The following is an 18673-nucleotide window of genomic DNA, read 5'->3' as shown; positions in this document are numbered from 1 at the left end:
TTGAAGTGATGAGCCGCAGCCCCATGGGTGTGGCAGTGGCACAGCGAGAGTGGCAGGTGTTGAAATCCCTCAGAATGTGAGCACATTTGTTCCCTCGCCACCCCCTCAACCAGTACCCAGTAGGGTGTCATAAAGCCAGCAGAAGCCAAAGTGCAGCAGTCTGCAGCTGGATCTTCTCAAGTCTGAGCACCCATGAGTTGCAGGCCAGTCATCTCAAGTGTCCCCACACGAGCAACAGCAGCCTTCCACCAGCTCTGCTGAAGCCACTGGGGGAGCACCTCGGAGAGTGAGGAAACATCCTGTTAAGAAAAGCACTATGAGTTGAGCACTTGGGTGTCAAGAGATTTTAGTTCAATCTTCTGTTTGTAAATAAATTCAGCACCTTTTTCACATTTGGGAGTTTGGTGTATGATTGCTTTTCATTGCAGCTAGTTAGTCTACGTTGACTGAATGTCAGTGATATAGAGGTTGTCCGAATAGCTTGATCTTTCATTCAGAATGAAGGGCATGGTGAAGGACATTTATTGCAGAGGGCTTCTCGTCACTTTTCAGGTGAGTTGATCGAGCAAATCAACGAAAGCGCTGAGCGATCAACTGCTCCCTGACCCCTCTGGCTGCCTTCTTCCTTCACCTTCACCCAATTTGTCCACGTAGGATGATGCCTCTTGCTGTTTCTGTGCCCCTTCTAACTCCAATCCTCGTTGCATAGCCATGTTGTGCAGAATGCAGCTCACTACTATGGTACAACCCCCTTTGTCTGAGGCATATTGCAGGGAGCCGCAGACCAATCAAGGCACTGGAACCTTAGCATCAAGATGCCAGTGGTGTGTTCAATAATGTTCTTGGTCGCCTCGTGGCTATTAAAGTATCTGTACTGATCGGGCATGTTGGGTTTGCGGAGGGGAGTCCCTTGTCTCTTAGCAGTCATCCTCTGACATTCCTGGAGGGTGGAATAGTGGGGGGATGGATGTGTCTCAGGATGAAACCATCTTGGCAGCTGTCAGCAAAACTGGCATAGTCTTGCATGATCCTTCGGCTGTGATCATACACCAGTTGGACGTTGATGGAATGATAGTCCTTCTTGTTAAGAAAAGCTCTTGACTCATCTTCTGGTGTCCTGAAAGCTACATGCGGGCAGTCAATGATGCCCCCGTACACAAGGGAAGCCAGCCATTGTTGCAAATCCCAGAGCGTCTCATTCTGATTTGGTATCCATTGTACTGATTGGCTCTGGTTAGGAGGGCATCGATGACCTACTTAATACAGCTGTGCACTGCAGGCTGGGAGATACGGGTGGTGTAGCAGCCTGGAAGGAGCCTGAAGTGAAAAGGTTCAGGGCGGTGGTGACTTTCACCAGTGGTAGTGTCCTGCTACAGGAGGCTGCACAGATCTGCAACAACCTGCCTGGTGAAGCTCAGCCTGACACACCGCTCCTCTGAGATGTCCAGAAAAGTGACCCTTGGCCTATAGCTCCTATGGGCTGGGTATGCCTTCTGTGAGCAGCCCCTCTCACCTACTGTGCTCTAACAGGCTCAGCTGCTGCTCATCCTGGTTTCTGAGGCTGAGGAGATTGCTGCTGTTATGGCTGCTCTTCCTCCTACGGTTCATCCATCCAGAATAAAGAAGCAAACATTGCTGAAAATGCTTAGGACTTAGTAATCAGAAAAGCACAGCGATCCTATTAATCCAAGACAGTGCAGGTGAGTGTCCCATTAAATTTTGCTCCAGTCGTGACAGTCAATAAGGTTTTACTGAGTTAAAATAGCAGCGGGGTCCCAGTAACATCATGGGACCCAAATTAAATATATTCATCAGACACCCGTTAGTTTCTGGCAGGTGTGTTTCTAATGAAGTCCGTTGATCTGTAAAAATCAGAATCGATGAGTACATGGTGGGAACGTGGTTGGTAAGTGGATTTACCTGATTTAACCACTCAATTGGCCTGTTCCCGTCAGGTGGGTAGGGGCAAAATCGGGGCCATAGGGTTCTAACATAGAAACATAGAAGATAGGAGCAGGAGTAGGCCATTCGGCCCCTCGAGCCTGCTCCGCCATTTAATGAGATCATGGCCGATCATCCAAATCAGGTACCCTGTCCCTGCTTTCTCCCCATATCCCTTGATCCCTTTAGCCTTAAGAAATATATCTAACTCCTTCTTGAATATATTTAATGAATTGGCCTCAACTGCCTTTTGTGGTAGAGAATTCCACAGGTTCACCACTCTCTGGGTGAAGAAATTCCTCCTCATCTCTGTCCTAAATGGCTTACCCCTTATCTTTAGACTGTGACCCCTGGTTCTGGACTCCCCCGCCATTGGGAACACCCTTCCTGCATCTAGACTGTCTAGTCCTGTTAGAATTTTATAAGTTTCAATGAGATCCCCTCTCATTCTTCTAAACTCCAGTGAATATAAGCCCAATCGACCCAATCTCTCCTCATACGTCATTCCTGCCATCCCAGGTATCAGTCTGGTGAATCTTCGCTGCACTCCCTCCATGGCAAGAACATCCTTCCTCAGATAAGGCGACCAAAACTGCACACAATACTCAAGATGTGGTCTCACCAAGGCCCTGTAGAACTGCAGCAAGACATCCTTGCTCCTGTACTCAAATCCTCTCGCTATGAAGGCCAACATACCATTTGCCTTCTTAACCGCCTGCTGCACCTGCATGTTTACCTTCAGCGACTGGTGCACAAGGACACCCAGGTCTCGTTGCACTTCCCCTTTTCCCAATCTATTGCCGTTCAGATAATAATCTGCCTTCCTGTTTTTGCCACCAAAGTGGATAACCTCGCATTTATCCACATTATACTGCATCTGCCATGCATCTGCCCAATCACCCAACCTGTCCAAATCATACTGGAGTTTCTCCGCATCCTCCTCACAGCTCACACGCCCACCCAGCTTTGTGTCATCTGCAAACTTGGAGATATTACATCTAGTCCCCTCATCTAGATCATTAATATATATTGTGAACAGCTGAGTCCTAGCACCGATCCCTGAGGTACCCCACTAGTCACTGCCTGCCACTCGGAAAAAGACCCGTTTATTCCAACTCTTTGCTTCCTGTCTGCCAACCAGTTCTCTATCCAAGTCAGTACCTTACCCCCAATCCCATGTGCTTTAACTTTACATCCTAATCTCTTGTGCGGGACCTTATCGAAAGTCCAAATACACCACATCCACTGGTTCTCCCTTATCTATTCTACCAGTTACATCCTTAAAAAATTCCAGTAGATTAGTCAAGCACGATTTACCTTTTGTAAATCCATGTTGACTTTGTCCGATCCTGTCATTGTTTTCCAAGTGCTCTGCTATTACATCTTTTATAATGGACTCCAGCATTTTCCCCATGACCGATGTCAGGCTTACCGGTCTATAATTCCCCGTTTTCTCCCTAACACCTTTTTTGAATAGCGGGGTTACATTAGTGATATACCTATCAATTAATTCCATGAAAAGCGACGAGTTAAGATAGTAACTATAGGTTTTTATTGGCTAAATAACAGAGCCCACCCTCGTGGGTGATCGGTTCCAGCAAGGAAGAATACTAGCCAAGCAATCACCTTTATACCTGGGCAAGCAGGCGGAGCCATGGGCGGAGTCAGCTGAGGTATGCCTAGCTATAACAGTGTGCGAGGCAAGAGGTAACCTTGTGTAGGTGATAACAACAGTGTAACAATAACAGTGGTTTACCACATTCACCCCTTGTTTAAAATTGAGTCTGGCGGGGTGAAGTGTACTACTAGTTCGTGTATGTCAGTCTATCAGGAGGCCTCGTAAGCCTTTCTGACCGGCGCAGCAGTGGCGGCGGTGGTGCCGTATCCGATGTTAATGCTGGTGTCTGCGTGGTCGACGAAGGCCCCTGAGGTTCCGGCATGCCGCCTACAGGAGCTGGATTTGGGGGAGTGGTGGGGGATAACGGTGGTGTCTCAGGGGTGCCCGAGGGTGCGAGGTCTCGCAAGGAGACTGTGTCCTCCCGCCCATCTGGGTATTCCACATAGGCATACTGGGGGTTGGCGTGCAGGAGGTTCACCCTCTCGACCAGGGGGTCCGTTTTATGGGTCCTCACGTGCGTCCGCAACAGGACGGGCCCCGGAGAAGTCAGCCATGTTGGTAGCGAGGTTCCCGTAGTCGACTTCCTGGGGAAAACGAACATTTGCTCATGAGGGGTGGCGTTAATGGCAGTACAAAGCAGTGACCGGATGGAATGGAGCGCTGCCGGGAGGACTTCCTGCCAGCGAGAGGTTGGGAGGCCCTTAGACTTTAGGGCTAAGAGGACGGCCTTCCAAACTGTCGCGTTCTCTCTTTCCACCTGGCCGTTCCCCCGGGGGTTGTAGCTGGTGGTCCTGCTCGCAGCGAAACCTCTCGCGAGCAGGAACTGGCGAAGTTCCTCGCTCATGAAGGATGAGCCCCGGTCGCTATGTATATAGTTCGGGAACCCGAACAAGGCGAAGAGGTCGTTCAGGCATTTGATGACCGTGGTACTGGTCATGTCTGGGCAGGGGATGGCAAAGGGGAAACGGGAGTACTCGTCAATAATGTTGAGGAAGTACACATTACGGTCAGAGGACGGGAGGGGCCCCTTAAAATCGATGCTCAAGCGCTCGAAGGGGCGGGTGGCCTTGATCAGGCTTGCTCTGTCCGGCCTATAGAAATGCGGTTTGCATTCGGCACAGGCTTGGCAGTTCCTGGTCATGGTCCTGACCTCCTCGATGGAGTAGGGCAGGTTGCGGGCCTTAATGAAGTGGTAAAGTCTAGTGACCCCGGGGTGGCAGAGGTCGTTGTGGAGGGTCCGCAGTCTATCAACTTGCGCGTTGGCGCATGTACCTCGTGATAGAGCATCTGGGGGCTCGTTGAGTTTACCCGGCCGGTACAAGATATCGTACTCGTAGGTGGAGAGCTCAATTCTCCACCTCAAGATCTTGTCGTTCTTGATTTTGCCCCTCAGCTTGTTATTAAACATAAAAGCAACCGAACGCTGGTCGGTGAGGAGGGTAAATCGTTTGCCTGCCAGGTAATGCCTCCAGCGTCGTACCGCTTCCACAATCACCTGGGCCTCCTTCTCGACAGAAGAGTGTCGGATCTCAGGGCCCTGGAGGGTCCTTGAGAAGAAGGCCACAGGTCTCCCCGCCTGGTTAAGGGTTGCAGCTAGGGCGAAGTCGGATGCATCGCTCTCCACTTGGAAAGGGATGGACTCATCCACTGCGAGCATTGTGGCCTTCGCAATGTCTCCTTTTATGAGGGAGAAGGCTGCGCATGCTTCTTCTGTCAGGGGGAAGGAGGTGGACTTCATGAGGGGTCTGGCTTTGTCCGCATAATTGGGCACCCATTGGGCATAGTAAGCGAAGAGCCCCAGGGTTCTCTTCAGTGCCTTTTGACAGTGGGGAAGGGGAAGCTCCATGAGGGGGCGCATTCTTTCGGGGTCGGGGCCGATGACACCGTGCTCTACTACGCAGCCGAGGATGGCAAGGCGCGAGGTGTTAAATATACATTTCTCCTTATTGTAAGTGAGATTCAGCCGTTGGGCTGTACGGAGGAATTTCTCCAGATTAACATCGTGGTCCTGCTGGTCGCGGCCGCAGATGGTGACGTTATCTAGATAAGGAAACGTGGCCTGCAGCGCGTTCTGGTCAACCATCCGGTCCATCTCCCTTTGGAAGACCGAAACCCCGTTGGTGACGCCGAAGGGAACCCTAAGGAAGTGGTAGAGGCGGCCATTCGCCTCGAAGGCGGTATACTGGCGGTCCTCAGGGCGGATAGGGAGTTGGTGATAGGCCGACTTAAGGTCGATGGTGGAGAATACCCGGTACTGCGCAATCTGGTTGACCATGTCAGATATGCGGGGAAGGGGATATGCGTCCAGCTGGGTGTACCGGTTTATGGTTTGGCTGTAGTCGATGACCAGGCGGTTTTTATTGCCGGTCTTAACGACTACGACCTGGGCACGCCAGGGGCTGGTGCTCCCCTCGATGATGCCCTCCTTCAGGAGACGCTGCACCTCAGAGCTAATAAAAGCTCTGTCCCCGGCGCTGTACCGCCTGCTCTTGGTAGCGATGGGTTTACAGTCGCGGGTGAGGTTAGCGAACAAGGAGGGGGGCGGGACTTTGAGAGTGGAGAGGCCGCAGGTGGTATGCGGCGGGCGGTTTAAAAACTGCTGGTTGTAGACTGTGAGTGGGGGGAGGGGTCCACCGTATGCCAAAGTGACACTTTGGAGGTGGCATTGGAAATCCAGCCCTAGTAGGACGGCAGCGCAGAGCTGGGGCAGGACGAGAAGTTTAAAGTTTTTATATTCCGTGCCCCTAACCGACAGGGTCACCACACAGTATCCGCTGACGTCTGTTGAATGGGACTTCGACGCCATCGAGATCCGATGGCGCGTTGGCCGGACAGTGAGGGAGTAGCAGCGCACTGTGTCTGGGTGAATAAAACTCTCCGTGCTCCCGCTGTCGAACAAGCAGGTCGTGGCGCGGCCGTTTACCTCGATGTCCATCATGGACCTGGACAGATGATGCAGGAGAGCTTGGTCCAGCGTGACGGAGGCCAGTGTATGGCTGAGTGTGCTGCTGTCGTCGGCAGGTGAGGCGGTGGTCGGGTCTGGAGACAACATGGCGGCCGAGTGCGGCGAACAAAATGGCGGAGAAGATGGCCGCCCCCACGACTCACATGAGGCATTGCTGGCGTCTGTGGCCTTGATCAAAGATGGCCGCCCCCACGACTCACATGAGGCACTGCTGGCGTCTGTGGCCTTGATCAAAGATGGCCGCCCCACAACTCACATGAGGCACTGCTGGCGTCTGTGGCCTTGATCAAAGATGGCCACCCCCACAACTCACATGAGGCACTGCTGGCGTCTGTGGCTTTCCCTCTGCAGGCGTTCGCGAAGTGGCCTTTTTTTCTGCAGCCGGAGCAGGTCGCGTTCCTTGCAGGGCAGCGCGCCCTTTGATGTCTCGTCTGGCCACAGAAATAGCAGCTGGCGGCCCGATCGCGGGGCTCCGCTGCCGCAGCAGGTCCCGGGGGTGGCGGTCCCGATCGATTCCGGGACACCGACGCCGTAGTAGGTCCCAGGAGCGGCGGTGCGAGGGGTATTGCGGCCGGAGTCGGGCCCGAATCCCACGGTCGCGCAGCACTGTACCTGGAGTACGCCTCGAGGTCCCGATGGGCCACTTCCAGGGAGCGAGCGAGGGCTGTAGCTGCTTTCAAGTCGAGGTCCTTTGATTCAAGCAGTCTTTGCCGTGAGTAGTCGGACCGAAGGCCTTTCACGAAGGCATCACGGATATTTCCTTCAGCATGTTGTGCAGCCGATACAGCTTTAAAGTCACAGTCTCTGCCGAGTGTTTGTAGCGCCCGTAAAAATTCATCTACAGACTCTCCTGGCTGTTGCGAGCGGGATCTTAGGAGATGTCTGGCATACATTGAATTTACTGGACTCCGGTACTGCTCTTTTAGCAGGTCGAGGGCCTCCTTGTATGTAGTAAGGTCCCGGATGAGTGCAAATACTTTAGGGCTCACCTGGGCGGTCAGATCTCTTAGCTTGTCGGCTTCCGATGGCACGCCGGAGGCTACCAGGTAGGATTCAAAGCAGCTCAGCCAGTGGTCGAAGTCGAGGGCTGAATTCGCTGCCTGTGGATTTAGATCCAGGTACGGCGGTCGGAGGGCTCGCAGCCAAGTCGGCTGCTGGGGCTGGTCAGTCATTTCAAAATTTAGCCAATAAAATTGATATACCTATCAATTCATTCCATGAAAAGCGACGAGTTAAGATAGTAACTATAGGTTTTTATTGGCTAAATAACAGAGCCCACCCTCGTGGGTGATCGGTTCCAGCAAGGAAGAATACTAGCCAAGCAATCACCTTTATACCTGGGCAAGCAGGCGGAGCCATGGGTGGAGTCAGCTGAGGTATGCCTAGGTATAACAGTGTGCGAGGCAAGAGGTAACCTTGTGTAGGTGATAACAACAGTGTAACAATAACAGTGGTTTATCACAATTAGCTACCCTCCAATCCATGGGAACTGTTCCAGAATCTATAGAATTTTTGAAGATGACCAGCAATGCATCTACTATTTCTAGGGCCACTTCCTTAAGTACCCTAGGATGTAGATTATCAGGCCCTGGGGATTTATCGGCCTTCAATCCCGTCAATTTCCCTAACACCATTTCCCTACAAATACTGATTTCATTCAGTTCCTCCCTCTCATTAGAACCTATGTTCCCCGACATCTCTGGGAGGTTATTTGTCTCCTCCTTTGTGAAGACAGAACCAAAGTATGTATTTAATTGGTCTGCCATTTCTTTGTTCCCTATTATAAATTCCCCTGATTCTAACTGCAAGGGACCTACGCTTGACTTCACCAATCTTTTTCTCTTCACATATCTATAGAAGCTTTTACAGTCAGTTTTTATGTTCCCTGCAAGCTTACACCCATACTCTATTTCCCCCCTCTTAATTAATCCCTTTGTCCTCCTTTGCTGAATCCTAAACTGCTCCTAATCCTCAGGTTTGCTGCTTTTTCTGGCCAATTTATATGTCCTCTCCTTGGATCTTATGCTATCGCTAATTTCCCTTGTTAGCCACGGTTGAGTCACCTTCCTTGTTTTATTTTTATGCCAAACAGGGATGAACAAAATCTGTAGTTCATCCATGCGACCTTTAAATGTTTGCCATTGCCTATCCACCGTCAACCTTTTAAGTAACGATCCCCAATCCATCCTAGCCAACTCACGCCTCATACCATCATAGTTTCCTTTATTTACATTCAGGACCCTAGTCTCTGAGTCAAATACTTCACTCTCCATCTTAATGAAGAATTCTATCATATTATGATCACTCCACCCCAAGGGGCCTTGCACAACAAGATTGCTAATTAATCCTTTCTCATTACATAATACCCAGTCTAAGATGGCCTAATCTCTAGTTGGTTCCTCGACATATTGGTCCAGGAAACCATCCCGTATACACTCTAGAAATTCCTCCTCCACAGTATTGTTACTAATTTGGTTAGCCCAATCTATATGTAGATTAAAGTCACCCATGATAACTGCAGTGCCCTTATTGCACACATCTCTAATTTCCCGTTTAATGCAATCCCCAACCTCAGAGTTGCAGTTTGGGGGTCTGTATACAACTCCCACTAACATTTTCTGCCCCTTGGTATTTCTCAGCTCTACCCATACAGATTCCACATCATTAGAGCTAATATCCTTCCTTACTATTGTGTTAATCTCTTTAACTAGCAATGCTACCCCACCTCCTTTTCCTTTTTGCCTGTCTTTCCTGAATATTGAATACCCCTGGATGTTGAATTCCCAGCCTTGGTCCCCCTGGAGCCATGACATCCCAATTATGTCATATCCGTTTACACCTATTTGCGCAGCTAATTCATCCACCTTATTACGAATGCTCCTCGCATTAAGACACAAAGCCTTCAGGCTTGTTTTTTTAACACTCTTAGACCTTTTAGAATTATTATTTACTGTGGCCATGTTTGATTTAAACCCTTGATTTCTCTGACTGTCACTTTTGCTTTTATCCTTCCTGTCTTTTGCTTCTATCCTTGCTTCCCTTTCCTCGGTCTCCCTGCACAGGTTCCCAACCCCCTGCCATTTTAGTTTAAACCCTCCCCAACAGCACTGGCAAACACTACCCCTAGGACATCGGTCCCGGTCCTGTCCAGGTGCTTACCGTCCAGTTTGTACTGGTCCCACCTCCCCCAGAACCGGTTCTAATGTCCCAGGAATTTGAATCCCTCCCCCTTGCACCATTCCTCTAGCCACGTATTCATCTGGAATATCCTTCTATTTCTACTCTGACTAGCACGTGGCACTGGTAGCAATCCTGAGATTACTACCTTGAGGTCCTATTTTTTAATTTACCTCCTACCTCCCGATATTCAGCTTTTAGGACCTCATCCCGGTTTTTACCTATATCACTGGTACCTATGTGCACCACGACAACTGGCTGCTCACCCTTCCCCTCCAGAATGCCCGGTCCTCCAACCATGTCATCCAACCTATCTCGTAGTCATAGTATCTAGCCCTTCTCTGCAATTGATCTGATAGGTTCTAATAACCTTTCTGTCCTGCCCTCCAACCAATCTGATTGGTCTTGACTGGCTCCAGTCCCGCCTTCCAAATGATCTGAGTGGTTGACAATGATGACAACAAAAATAACTTGCAATTAATGCCCAAATAACGTAATAAAATGTCCCAAGGCGATTCACAGGAGCGTTATCAAACAAAATTTGACACCAAACTACATAAAGAGCTATTAGGACAGGTGAGCAAAAGCTTGCTCAAAGAGGTAGGTTTTTAGGAGCGTCTTAAAGGAGAAAGAGGTAGAGAGGTGGAGAGGTTTAGGGAGGGAATGCCAGAGCTTAGGGCCTATGCAGCTGAAGACACAACTGCCAATGGTGGGGCGAGGGGAGTCAGGGATGTGCAAAAGACCAGAAATCTCAGAGGGCTGTAGGGCTGGAGGAAGTTGCAGAGATAGGGAGGGGCGAGGCCATGGAGGGATTTAAATACAAGGATGAGAATTTTAAAATCGAGGTGTTGCCAGACTGTGAGCCAATGTGGGTCAGCGAGCACAGGAGAGATGGGTGAACCGGACTTGATGCGAGTTAGGATATGAGCAGCAGAGTTTTGGTGGAGCTCAAGTTTATGGAAGGTGCAAGGTGGGAGTCCGGCCAGGAGTGCGTTGGAATAGTCAAGTCTAGAGGTAACAAAGACATGGATGAGGGTTTCAGCAGCAGATGAGCTGAGGCATGTGCGGACATGGACAACGTTACAGAGGTGGAAGTAGGCAGTCTTAGGAGAAGGAGCGGATATAGGGTTCATCAAATACGACCTCTAATTCCGGTGAAAAAGATGACTGTGAGACACTGACAAGTTTTGTTGGGGGAGAAATTGGGTACTTTTGCACCTCCCATTAGCACCTCTGGGGGGTGCTAATGAGGCGCTACCGGCTTAGCGACCAGGCGCGGCGATGGTACCGCCGCCCGCGAAATTGACGTGCAGGTTTGTGGTAGCGGTACCCACATGTGCCACGCTCTCCTGCGGCCGGAGATCATGATGTCATCTGGCTGCGCAGCGCCCCGGTTGTGCCCCAGCTCAGAAATTCACTCTCACCCCCTGCTTGAGCGCCTGCCGTTAGCAACAACAGGGAGAGGAGGCGGTATGCAGTCGGAAGAGTGCTGGAGGAGCGCTATGTAAAGGCGTCAACATCCGATTTATTCTTAGTCGGCAAAGAATGCTGCCTTGTCAGTCTGACATAGGCAAACAGGCGATTTCAGCGTTTTTCAGTTGAATGAGTCTTCTGGCTCAGAAAAATTATTCACTTTCATTTAGGTGAGATTTGAAAGGGCAACATTTGCATACTTCAATAGGGGCTGTACTGGCACTGGACCTCGCATTCCAGCGCCAATGTCGGAGGTAGTGGAGGCAGAGAGAGAGATTGCAAAATGTGGCCAGAGGGAGGAGGGCCAACAGGGCTCTCAACAGGAGGCCTTACCCACCCAGGGTATTCCGGCAGCATTTCTTCTACATCAATCTCACTGAGGAACAGTGTCTTAGAAGGCTCCACTTCACCAAGGACATGGCCACAGAGCTCTGCCACCTCCTGCAGCCAGACCTCGAGCCTCACATCAGGAGCACCACGGCTCTCTCAGTGGCAGTCAAGGTGACCGTCGCCCTCAATTTCTACGCCAGAGGATCCTTCCAGCGTGCAACAGGAGATATAGCGAACATCTCGCAGTTCGCCATCCATCGCTGCATCCGCGAGGTCACAGATGCTATCTACAGAAGGAGAAGGGGCTACATTTCCTTCCCCATGACCAGAGAGAAACAGCGCAAGCGTGCATGTGGCTTTGCCAGGATAGCAGGGTTCGCCATGGTGCAGGGCACCATTGACTGCAATCACATCGCTCTGCGGGCACCTCATAACAATCCTGAGATATTACGTGACCGCAAAGGTTACCACTCAATGTGTAATTGGTGTGCGACCACACACAGCGAATCCTCACCGTCAATGCCTGCTATCCTGGCAGCAGCCATGATGCCTTCATCCTGTGCCAGACCGGTGTGCCAGCTCTGTTCCAGCCACCACATCAAGCTCACGGCTGGCTGCTGGGAGACAAGGGCTATCTGTTCTCCACCTGGCTCATGGCTCCCCTCCGCAACCCCAACACTCCTGGCCAGCACTCATATAATGAGAGCCATGCTACCACCAGGAACATCATCGAGCAGACCATCGGAGTGCTAAAGCAATGGTTCCGCTGCCTTGACTGTTCTGGAGGAGCCCTCCAGTACTCGGCTAAGCGGGTGTCCCTTTTCGTCGTCGTCTGCTGCATGCTGCACCACTTGGCCGTCATGAGGGCCCAGCCATTGCCACCAGGCATAGCCGGACCACCTCAGGAGGAGGAAGAGGGAGGACAAGGATGAGGAGGAGGAGGGGGAGGAGGAACAGGAGCACGAACATCAGCGACGGAGGAGGCCGCCACTCAATCGGCTGTGACTGCCTCATCAGACTTCAGTTCCAATGAATTCGAGGCCAATTCCTGGTTGCTCAGCACATCCCCATCATTCCATACCACAACCCAAAGCTGAAATGAGACACAGCCCCAAATCTGCAACATTCCAATAATAAATTTATCCAAATTCAGCAACCACATATATACAGCAACAATATTAACTAATCACCCTTGTGCAAACCCTTACTTCCCCTCTTTACGGTGCCTTTCCCTAATCTACTGCTCCTACGTAGTGTCTCCCTAGTGGCTGCAGCAGGGCTGGTGGAAAGCTGCTGAGTGTTGGTGCCAGAGACTGCAGATGGCCTTGCAGGATGCCCTCGACCAGCTCTGGGCCTGGAAGGACCGGCTGTACACTATGCCACCTCAGGATGGGTGGCTGGATGACAGGCAGTGACAAGTGCAATGGTGGAGTGGCAGTGGTGGGATCAGGAATGCTGTCATCCTGAGAGAGGACAGCAGGTTTCTGCTCCACTGACCCACTGCCACACCCCCGGGGCAGCACCTCAGCATCCCTACCAATCTGCTGGAGCACAGATTGTTAGGCTGCTGCAACACCGTGAGTTCCCTGATGGACTGTGGTGGACCCAGCGACGATGGCAGCAGTCAGGGCTTGCGTGGCATCAAGCTGAGACTGCATGAGAGCTTGACTGCACTTGAAGCCACCAACCATAGACTGCATTACAGCACTAAGACATTGTGTTGCTTCTGCCTGTGCTGCAATGGAAGCTGCCACATCGCCCATGACACGCATCATGAGGTCTGGACCTGCACGGTCTTTCTGGGAGTCCACCATCCTCTGCAGAGTGGAAATGATGGGCTCCATGGTGTGCGCAGAGCTCTGTGCAATGTTGGAGGTGGACCCCACCATGCTCCTTACCATTGCCGAGAGGCTCTCGGGCACTCTTGCTATTGCACTTATCATCTCGGAGTGCATGGATATCACCCTTCTTGTGAATGCCTCCCCCTCGAGGTCCTCATCTGAGTCCTGTGCAACAGAACTCACGCGCAAACTCGCCCTCTGGGAAGCTGGCTGCCAGCTACCCTTTCACCCTGGCCTTGCTGCAGCTCGCTCATCCCCGGTGCATTACCCAGTGCAGACCCCACTACTAAACCTGCCTCTAAAGATCGTGTAATGCCAGTATCTGAGGTGGTGCCTGCGGGTGAGACATGCAGTGATGCGGTGCTTTGCTCCTCCTCCTCCTCTTCTCCTTCCTCACTCTCAGTGGGAGGCTCAGGGACAGGCTGGTCATCTGGTTGCCGATTCTCTGAAAGCATAAAACCACAAGACTCGTGTTAAGAAAAAAGAAACACTTGCATTTATATAGCGCCTTTCACGACCAATGGACACCTCAAAGCGCTTTCCAGTCAATGAAGTACTTTTGAAGTGGAGTCACTGTTGTAATGTGGGAAAGGTGAGGGAAGGGGGGCAGGAAGGGAGCAAGGAACGCAGACAGACGTGAACCTTCGTTGCACCGCCTCCAAGGCAAGTATATCCTTCCTTAGATTATTATTAGCTCCTGGCATTAACAAGCTCAACAGCAAATGAGACATCACTGCTTCTCGATTACTTTTTAATTAAAAAAAATCTCTTTATTTTTAGTTATACACCTTCTAATTACATAAATTGACTAATGCGCAAACTTTCGGCAGAATCCCTGTCATCTGCAGCTTGACTTCAAAATTAGACGGCAATTCCCTTCGGCATTAAACAGGCATGTTGTATGGTAAATATCTTTTTGCGATATGACATGGTTTTGCACTGTAAAAGTTAACATAGCATTTGTTGAGGCGCCTTACCTACAACGGTACACTGACGGCCCATATTCGGGTAGCCCCATGGCAACCCTCCTCTTTCTCTAAATCAAAAATCCATTCTGGGCCAAATAGGTAAAAAAAAATCAAAACATGGCAACAATTTAAAATTTCATTTGAGGTATGAAGACTGGAGATGACTTCACATAACTTTCAAATTTAGCAACAGATTGATAGTCATCTTTCGGATGAGACGTTAAACTTGAGGCCCCGTCTGCTCTCTCAGGTGGACGTAAACAACCCCACGGCACTATTTCGAAGAAGAGCAGGGGAGTTCTCCCCTGTGTCCTGGCCAACATTTATCCGTCAGCCAACACCTAAAACAGATTATCTGGTCATTATCACATTGCTGTTGGTGGGATCTTGCAATGCGCAAATTGGCTGCCGCGTTTCCTACATTACAACAGTGACTACACTTCAAAAGTACTTCATTGACTGTAAAGCACATTGGGACATCCTGAGGTCATGAAAGGAGCTATATAAATGCAAGTTCTTTCTTTCTTTTAACATTCAGCTCTTGTTACAAGGTAGTGTGGGAAAAAGTGCAGGTTGCTGTCTTCACTTTCATGTTCTTGGCTGCTCAAGACGAGAGGTTGAAGGTCATGCATGTAGAAAAAAAACAACTTGTCTGAAATAGTAATTTGGATATAAAGAAATTTGTCTGATAAGGCCCTAGGCTTATTTATATAATTCCCTGTCATGTTAAGAGATTGATGGGCCAAGGTCATGAAAATAATATTTAAATATGGGATGGGAATTTGCATTAATACCAGAATTACCAGTTTGGACTTGGTAAATTCTGGGATCAAATTACTCCCTCTCTTGTACAAGGCAACGAAAATGAATGTTGATATTGTGTTATGTGCTTTCATATGTACTGCTAATAAAAAAATAACCACAGTTATTTCAAGATGTTCTGTAAAATTGTCTGCTATAGCATTTGATATAACAAATATAAAATAATACATTTTTCCAATGCTCCATTCTAGGACCAACTTTCCTGTTCTTTTTTTACTCTGAATGAATTGTGTCTGCTCATTACTACCTTCTCTGTCTGCTTTGTGCCTGCTTAGGCTTTTTACATGAAGCTCTTAAGACTGTCTGCCAGAGTCGGTCTATTCAACAAAAATGGCTCTTGTGGTTGTCTAGCCCAATCACATGTATAGACTAAAACTTACGATTTAAAAAAAAAAATTTGATAAATGGTGGCTATTCTTGGATGTCAGCTTTTCTAACATCGTGGATACACAAAGCCTGGTGTCCCCGCATCACATCCAGAGTAATACATGAGAGGAGTGCCGGGCTGAGCGATCGCGGCCGGCACCCCTCCTACAAAAGTGAAAGGGGGCAGATGCAGCCAGTCGGCCAAAATAAAAATGGCCGCCCAACACCTGCCCTTTAACTTGCGCCGCCGCCGCTGCCAAACCGCCCCCTGACCCTGTCGCACATGTTAGGGGTGCAAGGGAAGTTTGCGGCCAGGCGCATGCGGGGCCCTGTGCACGCCAATGATGTCATTGCCGGTGCCGCAGCGGCGCGGGGCTGTACCGGCTACCGCCATTGCTAACCTCCCGCTGAATTTCGTGGGAGGCGTTAGTGGCGCCGTGCCCGGGTGCTAGGAGATTTGCGCCCCCGAGAGGCGTAAACCAATCCAATTTTTCCCCCTTTGACTTATCGTATGGCCAAAATTTGTTTAAAATTTTTTTTTTTTTTTTTACTGTGTCTTGTAAATGCCAATCTGCTCACAGGAAATGGCAAATCCATGAATGACCAGATAATCTGTTTATTATCTTTTAGGTGGTGTGAGCAGATTGGCATTTGCCTACATAACTATGGTGACTGCGCATCAAAATGTAGTTCATCAGTTTTAAATTGCTTTGAGATGTCCTGAAGAAGTGATAAGGTGCCAAACAAATGAACTTTCTTTCCTCCCTCCCTCTCTTCCTTCTTCCCTCTGCCCAACATCTGAACAGCAGCCCATCACTGACATTCCCATTCCCCACAATACCCATTCTTGTGGCTCCTCAGAGTAAGATTACCAATTAGTGCCAAATTAGGAACTTTTTTTGTGGCTATAAGGCCAAGCCTACGAGTAACTGTATTCATACTGCCCAAATGGCAAGAAGATGAGGCCTTCATACCACCAGTCTGAGGCAGATTTGAGCCCTGCTACCGGAGTGGAAGGACTGTTATGCTGAGTCACTACATCACCTATTTCTTGTCCTTCCTTGCAGTAAGCTGACTAATAGTAATAATAACAGTGGAATATGAGTGAGGTACTGAAGAACAGTAATTAGTGCCTAGGGTGCCATCCTTCTGGTTTTTGATTTGACTTTAGAAAGCCCATTTTCTTCACTTACCTCTTACTGATGATGTGGACTCACTAACTATTGAGGTTTTGGATGAGGTTGAGATTATCTGTTTTTAATTATTCATATGATCAGTATTAGTAAAGACTAAAAATACCAGTGTGAGTAATAATTGCACTAATACAAGATCAAAATTGTCAATAGTTCAAAAGGTGCCACTTAATCCTCACTGCAGATTTTTTTTTGCCAAAGAGAGTGTTCTCCTCTTCCTGTTTCTTCCTGTTGTACACTGTCCTTGGCCAATTGGTCAGATGGCAGATCTTTCACCCGAATGCACAAGAGAACCCTGATGTTATTCCCACCCCCGACTTCACCTACCTTCCTGTGGCAAAGTATCTGGCCTCAGTTCAGCTTCTCCCTCTACCCAGACCATCAGTAGCATGCGTGAGATCCTGTGTAGAGATCTTTAGGAACAAGCACTCTCTGCGGTGCAGCATTTTAGAGCACAAATTAAAAAAAAACTATTAGATGTAATTGTCTCTCATGCCATCTCATGACTGATTACTTACAGTCTAGGTGAGTTAACACCACTCAACCCTAAAATAAACCAAAGGCTTACCTTTTCTTAATCTCTCTGCCTTGTATTCCATTTCACTGTCTTCCTTTCTGAGTTGTCTTTTTGATGCTTTGTAGTCCTCATCAACTTCTTTTGGTGTTTCCTTCAATTGCATCGAAAATAGTAATTTTTTTTAGAGCTTTTTTCTATCTATGAGGAGTGTGGCCTCTCGGGCAGCGTGATAACAGCACTGTGGCACTAACATTTATCGTGGGATTACTTTCAACTGTCCTGAGCTGCATCAGGTGACCCGGCTTCACACTGCTGCTAGCACTCTCCTCTGGAGTCCCACTTCAATTAAAAATTTGAGCGAAAACAAAAATCAAACTACAAAGCACAACAATCTCCATACTGAAGCATATTATCCAGTGTAAACCTATCCAAACATTGCAATGATAATGATTTTAAAAAAAACTAAAAGTCGGGGTTGCCTGATGGCTAAGTAGGCGAATGCAGACCAGGAAGATTCCCATTTCTGGTCTGTGCTGAGTTAGCAGATCTCAACTGGGAGTAGTTGTAGGGGACGCTAGTTAGGGACAGGAACATTTAACAGAGTTCCCTGCTCCTGATTTCTATCCAATGATCTATTCTGAAAATTGCATGTGTGCGGTGAAGACGAGATTAGGCTTGACTGTGAGACGTGAAATCATAAGCCCTGAAAATAGCACGCTTTATAACACCAGAGTCCATACTATCAGCAGAAGTGACGTGAGAAAATGCTTTTCCGCTTAGTGATGTCATAAGTCAGCTGGCCCATTCATTTGTGTCTCACTTGTGGTGACTAGCTAACAATTCAAATGCCTCGATAAATCTATCAATATTCTGCCCCTTATTTAAAATTTGTAATAAGATTTGATTTAATAAAATGGCGGTCCCCAAGTTCCGTGAGTCTCTGCTGATGCACATTTCTCTGTCAATGTCAGAGCGCAGGGATGATGCTCCTTTTTCCTTCCCTTTGGGCTCATGTTGACACAGCCGCTCCCTCTCTTCTATCTCACGCTGGCACACTTTCCTATCTTCCTGCAATCTGCAGTGCTCTCGTTCCCTCTCTTCTTCCCATTTGTGTCGCTCTTCTCCCTGTGCTTTTGTTTTTTTCTCCAGCTGTAGCTCTTGCTCCCTCAACTGAAAATCTCAATCCTTCAGCTGGAATTCTCTCTCTCTCTCTCTCTATCATGTTTTTCTTCTGCCACTAAACAAATCATTTCTGCCTCTGCCTCTTTTCATCTGCTCACCATTTTTAGGTGTTGCTTTTTCTGCTTCGTTAACTTTTAGATCTCCTTGTGAGCTGGACCGGATATTTGTTTCTTTTGCGTGTGTACATTTTCAATCTCATCGAAGGCGGACTGAGCAAACACTTGGTGAGACGAGGCCAGATTCGAAGTGTTAAGCTGCTTTATGTCGCAGTAAGGTGAAC

The 18673-nt window shown here is 48.9% G+C and overlaps 1 protein-coding gene across 3 annotated transcripts in view; it reads right to left on the bottom strand.

The window, feature by feature from the left end:
- Nucleotides 1-18673, bottom strand: part of LOC147107822 (lebercilin-like protein) — a 140989-nt gene that overhangs the window by 32686 nt on the left and 89630 nt on the right. For all 3 annotated transcript variants that reach the window (XM_086007149.1, XM_086007148.1, XM_086007150.1), the window contains one exon: nt 17263-17362. In XM_086007149.1, the coding sequence (XP_085863275.1) occupies nt 17263-17362 (100 nt within the window). The remainder of the gene's footprint in view (nt 1-17262; nt 17363-18673) is intronic.

The sequence above is a fragment of the Somniosus microcephalus genome, chromosome 14, assembly GCF_052327205.1.
Source record: "Somniosus microcephalus isolate GS21.2 chromosome 14, FLI_Smic_1.0, whole genome shotgun sequence".
Classification (NCBI taxonomy): domain Eukaryota; kingdom Metazoa; phylum Chordata; class Chondrichthyes; order Squaliformes; family Somniosidae; genus Somniosus; species Somniosus microcephalus.
The sequence above is the reverse complement of the archived record's forward strand: the minus strand, read 5'-3'. Positions and strand labels throughout refer to the sequence as shown.